We start from the raw sequence: 12,445 nt of genomic DNA on the forward strand, positions 1-12,445 counted from the left end.
TTTCTAGTCCATTCTGTTGTATAGTTTCTCCAAGATATTGAAATTTATTTACTCGCTCTATTTTACCTATATGTGTTTCTATGTATTTTGGTGATTTTTTTTATATTTGTCATGAATTTTGTTTTTTCAGCTGAAATTTTGAGACCAGTTCTGTTTGCTAATTTTTCCAGAATGTTTATTTGAGTAACTGCTTCTGTCAGCTTTTCTGAAAGGATTGCGAAAGCATCCGCAAAAGCCAAGCAGTTTACCTTAATTCCATTTGTTTTCCTTCCCAGAGTTATTTGTTCAATATTGTGATTTTTTTAGCTCCGAATTCCAGATCCTTACATTTCTTTCTAGAACACAGTTAAACAGTAAAGATGATAAACCGCCACCTTGTCTAACACCAGTTATAATTTTTTATTTATACTCCATTATTATTATTATTACTATTAGTAATATTGCTACTGTTTTATTTTCATTGCGTTTTCCTGTGCTGTACACATTCAAATCAGTTAATAGGATACATAAATAATACAAAGTACAGTAAGAGATACGGCACGCTGTTGTGTAATTTGCTTGTAGGAGATGTCACTTTCGGTACGGCGGTGTTGCAGGCCTGACGCAGGTGGACATGAGCTTGTGCCGGGACGCTCTCAGAGACAAGTGCCCCCTTCGCGTGGCTGCTGTGCAGACGCCGGGAGACGCCGAGGGTGAAGAGGACTCGCTCAGCGCGTAGACCACGGGCCGACTTACAAGCTGTAAATGGCCTACTGCCCATTTCTAAACTAACCACTGAGTTGCTACGTTGTCGATGGATATCTGCTGATCGTCTTACTTAATGCACACTGCTTCACTCTATTTTATTCATTTTCGTATATCTACAGTGAACTATTATATACATTTTTTACTCTTCTCCTTTCCCCTTTAACGTTGTTCCCGATAAGTCGAACAGCAAAACTGTAAGTTTTTCACTATTTTTAAAATATGTGGCTTGCTACATCTGCTCACTGGGTTTGGATATCATCTGTGGACCAATGGAAGAGTACTTCAACTCTCTTCAGTTGCTACAGGAGTTACATTGCAAAAAACAAATAAACAGATTTCATGGAAACGAACAGAAAATTATAAAGTTGTTTACAGTTATACCTTCCACAAATAGTCGATTCTTTTACTTATATTTCAGGTGTATTCGCAATAGTTCTCTTCGGAAACCCGTAACTTTTCCTTTATCACGAAAGTAGCAGGGTATTGTGGAGTGGCTCAAAAACGTTTAATAATAATGTTTTCAATCAAACGATGCTAATTACAATGTTTCATTAATTTATTATTCCAATCTGTTCGATTAATGATGACGTTTTGTACTGCTTCTGGTAGAGGATAATGTTATTGTTTCTTACCATTCCAGTCGTAGCTGAAGCATGGGAACAACAAGTGCCGCTCTTAGAGTTACGGCAGTGTTTCTCCCTAAGCAGGAGAGGCAATGTGTACAGTTTCTGACACAGGACTCATGTAAAAGCAAAATTTTGTTGTTCTATGATGGTCGAACAAACAGTGAAGGACTGAGGGTAGAAGGAACGCTTTCTTGTAAGTACCACGTTAAAAATCTTGTAAAGATGATCAATGCCGCTATCTGTACTATGAGAATGATCTCGACTGTCTCTGACACTGAAGCACAGAGACCTGTTTACTTGCTTCCTTCCTCTCTACCATCGTCTATAGTATCACATTTTGGGGCACTTTTGCACAGCCATCAAGAATATTGTCAGCGCAGAAAAAGATGATCAATCGATCCTGTTGTGTCAGTTCGTGTAGCCCGTTGTTCAGATGTCTCGGAATTGTGGCTCTGTCATCCCTGTACCAATATTACATCATGGGATTTGTTGTTCACAACATTTACTCTTTGAATAGAAAGGGCTACATCCAGTCGCTATACACCAGACGCAAAAACGATATACACTAGGATAACATTTCCTTACGCATTTTGTGAAAAGGTGTGCACTTCCGAACTAAAACACGATTCATAAGCCCTAAGTGATCAATTCTGAGTCGAAAGTTTTTCTCGTAACACCATCTCATTCCATACAGGTGCTACGCGTAGTTGTCCCGAACTTATTTATTTGTATTCTCTCAATTTTTTGTGATTTGATAACTCATTAATTCTTTTGTATAGAAAATATTTCATCAGCTTTCTATTAACTATGTACGAACTATTTTAGTTAGCTTTGACCATCATTGTCTCACCGAACCTGCCAAGTAGGTAGACATAGAACTAATAAAAAAATACAGCTCCGATAACATAGTGGTTTACCTATGCAAGCGTTCGCTTATACGCAACAGAAATAGTTCGTACTTGATGATGTGGGAGTTATATCAACATGTGTAGCGCATTCTTGCCCCTCGTGTGATCAGCGCTACAATTGTAGATGAAATCCTAAACTTTTAAAGTAGAATAATATTCCAATTCAATTTCAACATGATATCCGTAGGCGTCGTCCCAAAGTATTGCAGAACTGCAAAGCAAATTGTTGACCTGAACACTCACAGCCAGCTCATAGCACTTCACCATCACGTGAATATCTGGTACTATTTAAACCATAGCAATACCTTTTAACAGACTTCCTAAATTTTGCTTATACGAGGGTTGGAACTTAAGTAGTGGCAATTATTTATTCACAACCGATACAAATGAGTTACATGTTTTCACCTGTTACTGTCCTTCAAAGTAGTCACCAGCGTTGTGTACCACCCGTTGTCAGCGATGTGGAAGGCGTAGTATACAGTTAGTAGAGTCTGTTCTGTTGATGGTGCGAATGGTGGGGTCTACTGCCTCTGGTACAGTTCTGAAGCGAATGCCCCGAAGCGGTTCCTTCATCTTCGGAATCAAATCAAAGTCACAAAGACTTAAGTCCATGGAGTATGGTGGATGGTACAGTACATCCCAGTCCCATCGACCGAATAGAGCAGCCACAGCTTGCGGTGCATGAGCCCGCGCATTGTCGTGCAAAATGATGGGTGGGTTTAGCAGAAAGTTTCGCCGCTTCTTTCGCAAAGCTGGTCGCAGGTGATGCTCCAGAGCCACAGTATGGTGAAAGTTTTGGTGATTCTCGTGTACGACTATCATGGCGTTATCCTAATGCATTACGTTCCTCCACGGCAGACCGTCCATGCACAGTATGACAGTGGTTCATCTGTGTAACCGAGGCCAGTAAGGACTCGTGACTATTTTCTTGTGGTCGCTGAATGTATAGAAATTTTTTTGTTGAGTATCTTTAAAAAGCACAAGTGTGTAAAGTACTGAAACGTACTTCTGCCTCTCCACTGATAATAGAAAATGGAACACTGCGTCTTAGCTAGCACAGCGTTGGTAGACCGAGCACAAACACACTGTTAGGTACCAAAGCCTCTATTCTGTGAAGAACGCGTCCACAACGACTTATTTTTAATATATATATATATATATATATATATATATATATATATATATATATATATATATATATATTGGATCGGTGTTGGCGCAGACCAATAAGAACTTCTGATTAGTTTCTGAGTCAAACAAGTTTATAGATAAACCGTTATTTTACACTTATTTTACACCCGTAAACAGTATACGTTGCATGACATATATTCAGAGAGAAATTGTATGAAATTATTCATCCGAAGTTTTAGTTGTAGTATAGTCAAACGTATCACATGCACCTCCTGTGTTTGTAGAGAATAAATCCCAACGTTTTTGGCAAGCTCTGTAGTACTAGACTGATCACCGACAACATCTCAACAACATACGGTGTTAATTACAAAGTTTTTGAAATGTAGATATACTCCTAAATATTTAAAAATGTAATTGGAAAGATGTGCGTAACATGGAGGTTGGTTTCCATTTCATATAACGAGAGTTTCACTTTTTTGGTAACATTTTAACTGAGTAATTACTCTCAGAAATTTTGTGCGCTATGTCGTGTAGAGCCACTTGAAAGTAGTGCATGAACTGATATAAATAAGTAATGCACTGCAAGATCATTGCGTGTGTAGGAGACGAGCTTCTGCGCTTTCACTGCCGTTCTTGGAGTTTCCCTGGAGCAGGACCTCTTCAGATGGACAGTAGTCTACCGAAAGACCGTTGCAGTGATGAAGATCCACCGAGTTGAAATCTGCAACAACGAGATTGAAGAACAAGTGTTCATTCATTCGTAGATGCTATCTAGATTCAAATACACCACCACTTATGTTTCCTTATTCGTCGCAGATAATATATAGCTGTTTGAGAAGTACTTAGACAGCTAGAATTGTACGACGCTGTTACCTTAGCACGTTTATATGACGGTGGTGTATCAGTATATTTCGTCTGTTGCAACCACCACACATTTCAATGATTAATTTAAAGTCCCGTTCCACTGAATTGTGCTTCACAATATCGTCATCTACTGACTAGATTAGGCACAAATTTACTCATTGTTATTTTTATCACTATTAAAAATTTCAGAATCAGCTCACATGGAAGGCAACATTATCAGTTTCATTGTATTACCAAATAATTTCCAATTAATCTGTTAAAAAAATAAAAAGGGAAGGGTAGTGAAATCAAATTTCTGTACACAAATATATGAACTTGAACACGTTAGACAGTAAACTGTAAGCTGAGTAGCCACAGAGAAACCCTCAAGTACCTATCAGTTAATATACGTGAGGCTTCAGCTTCATTTGCCGTGCGGGGTAGCCGAGCGGTGTAAGGCAGCTTTTGACGATCCACGCGACTCCCCCCGTCGTAAGTTCGAGTAATCCCTCGGCCATGGGTGTTTGTGTCGTCCTTAGACTAAGTTACTTTAAGTTAGAATAGGTAGTGTGTAAGCCTAGGGACCGATGACTCCAGCAGTTTGGTCCCATAAAACCTTACCACAAATTTCTAATTACGTACAAATTTTCATCACCTTATAGCTACAACTACTTGATGTTTCATTTGTTTTGTAAATGACTAATTTAGTATCCCCTTTAATTATGGTAATGCACTACATTTCCCTTCATTATAATATGCGGCCACCTGGTTGCATCTTTGCTCACTTATGAGCCCATCTACGCAGTGCCAGTCAGTTTATTTGTTACCTCGATGTGGCTACGTTGACTGACACTGTGACCAAACATTACTATCTTACCGTATGTCATATCCTTGTCACGTATGATTTGCATACGGCTGTAAGGTTGTTTTCAGTAGAAGTTTTGTTGTATGTAGCTAGTTGCAATTGGCTTTGGATTATGCCAATGTAGTTTTATTCTTTTTTGCCCAACAACTGACATCTTCTGAAGGATTTTAACACTGCAATGACTAAGTATCTTCTTTTGATTTAAACATCGCTTGTTTGTATCCTGATATGTATTCCTGGTTTCTGTTAATGCTATTGTACACCAAAATATTACTCACTTGCAACATTTTATAATAATTTCCAGATTTGAAGATGACCGTTTTAGTAATGTAAACTAGTAATCACTGTTCTCTACATTGCGATCTTGGGCAAATAAACGTTTTAAATAAGTTCAAGCACTGATGTATTTAATCATTCTAGGTGTTATACAGGTTGAAGCAGCTAAGATGTTCACCTAGCATTTTTCTTGAACCGTTACCATGTGTAATTCTCTTTTCACATAAAGAGCGTAAAAGTTTATTTGCATAGGCATATTAATTACAGACCCATCTGTATCACATTACCCTTTTCCAAATCGAGATATAGTAATTCCTGCTGCTAGTATTAATTACAAAACTGAGGAAAATCAACAATGTTTGACTCTTCAAAATACTGTTAGTTCCAGGAGATTACGAAATTTAAAATATGACAGTTATCGGTTTCTAAGATGAAACTACTTGCAGTCTTACATAGAAGCCCTTGTCGGTACATGATACCGGCGCGTCAGACTGGTGGAGCAGTCCAGTTTATTCCCACTAGGAGAGCAAAGCATTACCGTGCGGAAAAGTTTAATTTAAAATTGTTACCAATCACAGCAGGCTTCGAGTGGTTGGACCGACAACCCAAATCTATTGCAATTCAGGTTTCCAAGGACTTTTGGAATGAAGAGGCACCATTCGACATCCTTCCATACGCTGCAACAATGTAATACTTTAAACCTTCGTTGGTCCTTCCAGAGCACCAAACCAGGCGAACGTGCAGGCCACGTGATTGCGCCTTTACGCCTCATCAAACGGTTCAAATAGCTCTGAGCACTGTGGGACTTAACATCTGAGGTCATCAGTCCCCTAGAAGTTAGAACTACTTAAACCAACTAACATAAGGACATCAGACACATCCATAGCCGAGGCAGGATTCGAACCTACGACCGTAGCAGTCTCGCGGTTCCGGACTGAAGCGCCTAGAACCGCTCGGCCACCGCGGCCGGCTCACACCTCATCGGCTCACCAGGAAAGAGCTGACTGGAAACTTTTCTAGCCAAAAGTGTTTACTAAGCCGAGCACCCATTGTTTTGGTACCACACGCATCTAGATATTGTAAGTAGTACTTCTTCTAAAGAAACCGCTAGAACTTGGGTAAAATATTATGCATACAATCTACCCGTAAACATTTTTTTCAAAAATGGTTCAAATAGCCCTGAGCACTATGGGACTTAATTTCTGAGGTCATCAGTCCCCTATAACTTAGAACTACTTAAACCTAACTAAACTAAGGACATCACACACATCAGTCTCCGAGGCAAGATTCGAACCTGCGACCAGAGAGGTGGCGCGGATCCAGACTGTAGCGCCTAGAACCGCTCAGCCTCCCCAGCCGGCAACAATTTTTTTGCAGTGCAGTATTGAACAATTACATAGTTCATAACAGCCCCGCACCAAAAGTTCTTACATCATTTCCTTTGATGATGAAGCTGTCTCAGTCAGGTCGGATTCTCAGCGGCGTCCCAGTAACGTATATTTAAAACTTCCAGCTTTCTTTGATTTGTATAGGTAGCTTCACCGGTGAAGACAGGTCTTTGAAGTAAGGCACTTTTGTCTTGATGTTGCATCAACACCGAACGCTGCTGAAGTGGCAACAACACTGATGGAAGGTGCTTGCCCTGAAAACGCGAAAAAATCTGGACTGTCTTGCTCCAGAAGCACTCGCAATTTCTCTGCGGTTAACATGTAGGTTATGAGCAACAACTGCCTCTCTTGCTCCACTCGCTGCAGGATTGCTCCTTACCCCAGCGTAAAATTCCAGTGTCCTTTCAATAACTTTTTTTGCACAATCAGTGAATCGTCATTCTTGTTGGACGCTATTACTCGACACGGCTATGTGAGTGAAACTGGACCGTTATCTTTGCGTTCTTTTTGCGTTATCCGTAGAGAAGTAGCACGTCAAGTCTCTGGTTTGTGACAGCATTTCCTCAGTACCTGTTTTATATCGGTATCGTGGCGGTATAACACACTGTTTCCTCCCTATCCGAAGTCACATATTTCGTTACTCTTATTTTGTATGACGAACTTAAGTTTTACATATTGCAATTATTCCGAAAACTCGTTAAAGAATTTTTATGGCTGAAATGCTGCTTAATTTGTCTCGAAGAGGCCTATTATAGTCGCAGCAGGGAGAACTATAGTTCCATTTCAATATGTGTTGCTACTGACAGCTCTGCATTTACTCTGTCTATGATAAGGGACCATGCTATGTTCGTTGAGAATCTCACAATTCATCTGGAAGAAAGAATCCATCTTAATCATTTCTACAAATACTTGAGGAGCACAGTTTAACTGTGTTGTAAACACACATCGCACTGCTGCCACCATTTCCCCTCCCATCGCCCGCCAAATGCTGACCGTGAAAATCCATGCCACAAAGAGGATTTGGAGCGCAACCGTTTAGTTGCATCATAAAAATCAGGTTTACACTATGTTTAAAGGATAAATAAACCCTGTTACTCGTTCCAAAGTCGGTAAACTGAAAAAGCCAACTCATATGCTCTAGACAAAAATAAACTACCTGCAAAACACTTACGTGTCCCAGTTTTGCACCCGCACTGCCATGAACGACATGGATGGCTGAATTTGTAGTACTTCCTGGTGGCCATATTCTGTCTGCAGTCATAAAGAGTTTCCTCGGGACAACTCCCTGAGCAGCTCTCTTCGGCAGTGTCCAGTGATACGGATGTGGCAAGCACAGCAAACGCTATACAAAGAAAACGTTTGGCATTCACAAAATTAGTCACAATTTTCTGGTTTCTTGTTTTGAACTCCGGCTTACAAAAAACACAATGTAGTTCTCTTTAGCTATAGAGATACGTTTTGACACCTAAGCGTCATCTCCTGTTGATCTCGATTTATTTCTGTGAAGTATCATACAAAGCTGGACGTTGTCTTTATATACAATTTATTTATCTATTGATTTTTATTCGGACCATGTTAGGACCTCAAAGCCCTTTCTTACGCATGACCTGGAAGAACACATGCAGAAAATTAAGTATCAGTCATCATAACTTTAGGCCTAAAATCTACAACACGTTCGTTTTGGTTAACTTGTTTGGATTGCTCACCTGGAATTACATTGCTCGTAAAACTGGATGTTTACGGGTCGGCTTTATTTGTGCATTTTTATCGTTTAGGCCGCATTTTCTTTACAAAGTAGTCATGGAAAAGACTGCTTATTTTTGAATTAGTTTTTTTGCGTAATGGCTCAGTACGTATGAAAAAATTATTTCAAAAATAAGCAAATTCTTTCATGACTAGTTAGCAGATGAAATGCTGCTAAAACTATAAAAAGACACAAAGAAAGCTGAGATGTAATTCCAGATGAGCAATCGAAAACAGAAGAACCACCATGAACGTAGCATGGTTTATGCACAGAAGTAAATAGAGACCCACAGAAGGTGAAACGTAGGCGTCGAAACATGTCTGGATACATAAAAAAATTAATATATTATGTTTTTCACAATGCGGAATTTAAAAACTCGAATTTAATTACCAAACACAAAAGAAGTCAGCAGGAGCTTCCAAAACGAGCAAGATCAGAGTCCACATGTCAAGTAGCAACCGATACATCGTATTTTCGAACTCATATGTCCATTATTCCGGTGGTAGTACTGCCTATATCACAAACTGTAGTAGATTCAGATGCAGCCCAAAGTTCCGAATGCTATAGACGCAGGCTACAGAGAAAGTAAAGTCTAGTCCCTAGGAAAGAAGTTTGTGACAGAATTCTCTTTCATTGGCACCTAAACCAGATGAACGTCAGGAAGAATTGTGCAGTGCAAGGAGTACAATACCTGGAATGGCGACCATTAAATAAAAACGTGTGGGGCAACGAGTCATCGCTTGCATCGTTTCCCGTCGCTGGGCGAGATTGGATGTACATTAGTGGATGCGGTCTACAATACTAGCAGTGAAACATCCATATGTTGTGATGGTTTTGGCGTCCATCATGCAGTGATCAGTGGGTACCACAGTAGTGTTCAAATTCAAAATTCGTGTTAAATTCCATGAAATTATTTCAGATCACAATGTTCATTCAGCGAAGTGGGCATTGTTTCGAGCAGTGGAGTGCATTTTTCATACGATCGTACCTCCACATAAAATGCTGTAAATATCGGAGACTAATATGAGAAGCATTGAGAGTCGTCAGATAGCAATATTATATAGCAAGTTTTGTGTGTATTGGAAAACGAATTGCTGGCCTTATTACTTCTGAAAGCCTCTCCTCAGAATTGAGCATCGTTTTATTACGAATAATAACATGAAATATTAGCCACTACCTTTAAATATTTGTACACTTCGATTCAGGCGAAAATTTGGAACACCAACTTAGGTGGGTGTTCATAACTAAAGAATCTTTCATAGCGGTATTTCCTTGGTGATACAGACTGGTCATGCTACAGCAAGATAAAATCTATGGGATGTACCTAGTGACATGGAAATGAAAGTCTCCCGTCAGTAACTGCTAGCATTTTAATATTCTAATGTTCTTTATATTTAATGTTGGATACATTATAAAAATTCATTTCGCGCCGGGAGGCTATACCCAGAGTTGAATTTCCTTTTAATCTAAAAGAAGAGAGAAACAAGTTTTTATTCCAGTGGAACTGTACCTACCAAGCCATCATGTGCCTCACATTGAAACTTTAAGAAACCAGCAACACTTCAGAATCCCCTTCCATCCTCATGTTGCCAAGTCTTCGCTAAAGCACAGCTCGCCAATCAAACAAGAGAGTTTGTATCTTAATCAATAGAAACAGAAGGCAACCTCTAAAACTTTTCATTCGTTTTCTAGATACAATTTATCCTGTCAAATGGCTCCACACCTTAGCATAAATTGCCCACCAACTTGAGCTGCTACGTAGAACTCAGCAGACGGTAATCTTTGTCTCACAATGTAATACGTTAAACCGACTATACAGATTTGCCTTCATTGTAGTGAAAGAATTTACCTGAAACCATCAGCAGAAGATGCCTCATGACTTTGGCTCGTGTCGTGGACAGTTACCCTGCTGGAAAGTGCCGTCAGCATAGGGTACGTCGAAACATGAAGGGATTTGCGTATCCGGAAATGAGTACTGCTTTTGTGTAACAAGAAAAGTCGATTATTTGACAAGGCGACAGTTTTCTGTTCATCTAAGGTGCGGTCCTGATGATCCTGTGTCCATTACAATCACGTTCAGTAAATGTTCACGACAGTAGCGTGCGAACTGCTTCGCCTTTTCCGAAAGGCTCCCCCTAAGGCGCCTGGTCGTAAGAATATGCCTTTTCTCAAAGCTGTTTATGACCTTAATTTCCCATAGGGTTCCAATACAGTCGTTAGAACGATTCCCCGTTCGCCTCTGCTCTGCTTATACGGGGTGTCAGGCGGGTTTTCTGTGGTGCTTCGGCAGATATTAGCATTTACGTTTTTGCAATGTGTAGCTGGAGCCAAACCAAAGAAATACGACTATTCGCGTCTTTCAGCGTCGACGGAAAGCCTCGGTATGTTCCCCTTTACAAAATAAACTGATCTTCAAAACGGAATTTTACGCGCCTATTTCATAGAGCGGTCTCAAATCAGTCTAGAGTGATTATCGTTATATCAGTACGTGTTAATATGAAAAGTAAAGCACAATGAATTACGAGTTCTTCCGCAGCGACTGAACAGCACTGTCGCATGATGGTAGCAGCCAGTATGGGCCAAGGTAGGGCGCGAGTCGTTGCTGGAGTCCTGGCTACTATTTCTGTTTTACTGTTGCTATTGACACATATCGATAAAACGGATGTCGCACTATATTACTATGCGAACATTCTATCGAATGGACACGTAATATGCCCCTTTAAAAATCGTTACATCTGTATCGCGAAAAAAAAACCACGCTTTCCTCTGAAGCTCGGCATCGCATGAAACACGTGGGGAGCATAGTTTACGCTGACACCAGCTACACACTGCGAAAACGAAACTACGAACATCTTCAGAAACACCAGATGAAACATGCATTACGACTTTCTGAAGGGACATCTGATATACGTTTCTTACAGTGTTAAGCGCCGGCGCACCCTCAGATAGAATTCTTTTTCCTGGTGGGCAGTGGTCATAATGTTTTGCCTTATCTGTGACTGTCTACTGGAATTTAACACAGTATTAATGATATAAAATTAGTGAACATTTCTACTGCCGTAAGCATGTGTTCTGTTTCACTTAAGATGCCTTTTGAAACAGTTTCGCAGTGTTTCTCAAAGATTTACAACAGCTCGTTTCTGCGCCCGGAAGTTTATTAAGAAACTTACAAAATCATTCAAATGGCTCTGAGGACTATGGGACTTAACATCTGAAGTCATCAGTCCCCTAGAACTTAGAACTACTTAAACATAACTAACCTAAAGACATCACACACATCCATGTCCGAGGCAGGTTTCGAACTTGTGACGGTAGCAGTCGCGCGGTTCCAGACCGAATCGCCTAGAACCGATCGGCCACACCGGAGGACAAGTTGCTTACAGAGCTACATAGCGCCAAACGAAGATTTTGTCTAACATATGTCTGAAAACGCTAAACAGCTGCTTTGTTTCGAGACGTTATCATTACTTAGACGCCCGCTAACGTAGCTGACTGGACAGCTCGCCGTGTTGTGATTTCGGGGAGCCGGGGTTCGATTCCCGGTTGGGTTGGAGATTTTCTCCCGCTCAGGGACTGGGTGTTTGTGTCGTCTTCATCATCATCGTTTCATCCTCATCGATGCGCAAGTCGCCGAAGTGGCGTTACCTCAAAAGACTTGCACCAGTCGATCGGTTCTACCAGCCGAGAGGCCCACGCCACACGACATTTCATTATTGAGACAGGCGAATTAACCTCAACCTCTGAGAAAAAAATAATTCAAATTCCAAAGAAAGCTGGTGCTGACAGGTGTGAATATTGCCGTGGTTGCAGAATACTAACACAAAATCTTTGCAGAAGACTGAAAATACTTCTACATGCCGACCTCGGGATTCCGGACACGAAAGGGAATCAGTGGGTGAGAAGAGAGTTATATAGGA

The 12,445-nt window shown here is 40.4% G+C and overlaps 1 protein-coding gene across 1 annotated transcript; it reads right to left on the reverse strand.

Moving 5' to 3' along the window:
- Window positions 1-3,574: 3,574 nt before the first annotated feature.
- On the reverse strand, window positions 3,575-10,411 carry LOC126147342 (uncharacterized). Its single transcript, XM_049915688.1, has 3 exons — window positions 10,378-10,411; window positions 7,956-8,126; window positions 3,575-4,133 (listed from the first exon to the last, which is right to left on the reverse strand). The coding sequence occupies exons 1-3, from the start codon at window positions 10,403-10,405 to the stop codon at window positions 4,000-4,002; spliced, it is 333 nt and encodes a 110-aa protein (XP_049771645.1). The 5' UTR covers window positions 10,406-10,411; the 3' UTR covers window positions 3,575-3,999.
- Between the last annotated feature and the right edge of the window lie 2,034 nt (window positions 10,412-12,445).

Source organism: Schistocerca cancellata, chromosome 2 (assembly GCF_023864275.1).
Source record: "Schistocerca cancellata isolate TAMUIC-IGC-003103 chromosome 2, iqSchCanc2.1, whole genome shotgun sequence".
NCBI lineage: Eukaryota > Metazoa > Arthropoda > Insecta > Orthoptera > Acrididae > Schistocerca > Schistocerca cancellata.

Excerpts from the sequence above, each read along its gene's own strand:
- LOC126147342 (XM_049915688.1), bottom strand. The coding sequence starts at position 10,405 with ATGAGGCATCTTCTGCTGATGGTTTCAG. Across the intron at positions 8,127-10,377 it reads TCTTCTGCTGATGGTTTCAG|CGTTTGCTGTGCTTGCCACA; the intron begins GTAAATTCTTTC and ends TTCTTTGTATAG. Across the intron at positions 4,134-7,955 it reads CGGGTGCAAAACTGGGACAC|ATTTCAACTCGGTGGATCTT; the intron begins GTAAGTGTTTTG and ends TCGTTGTTGCAG.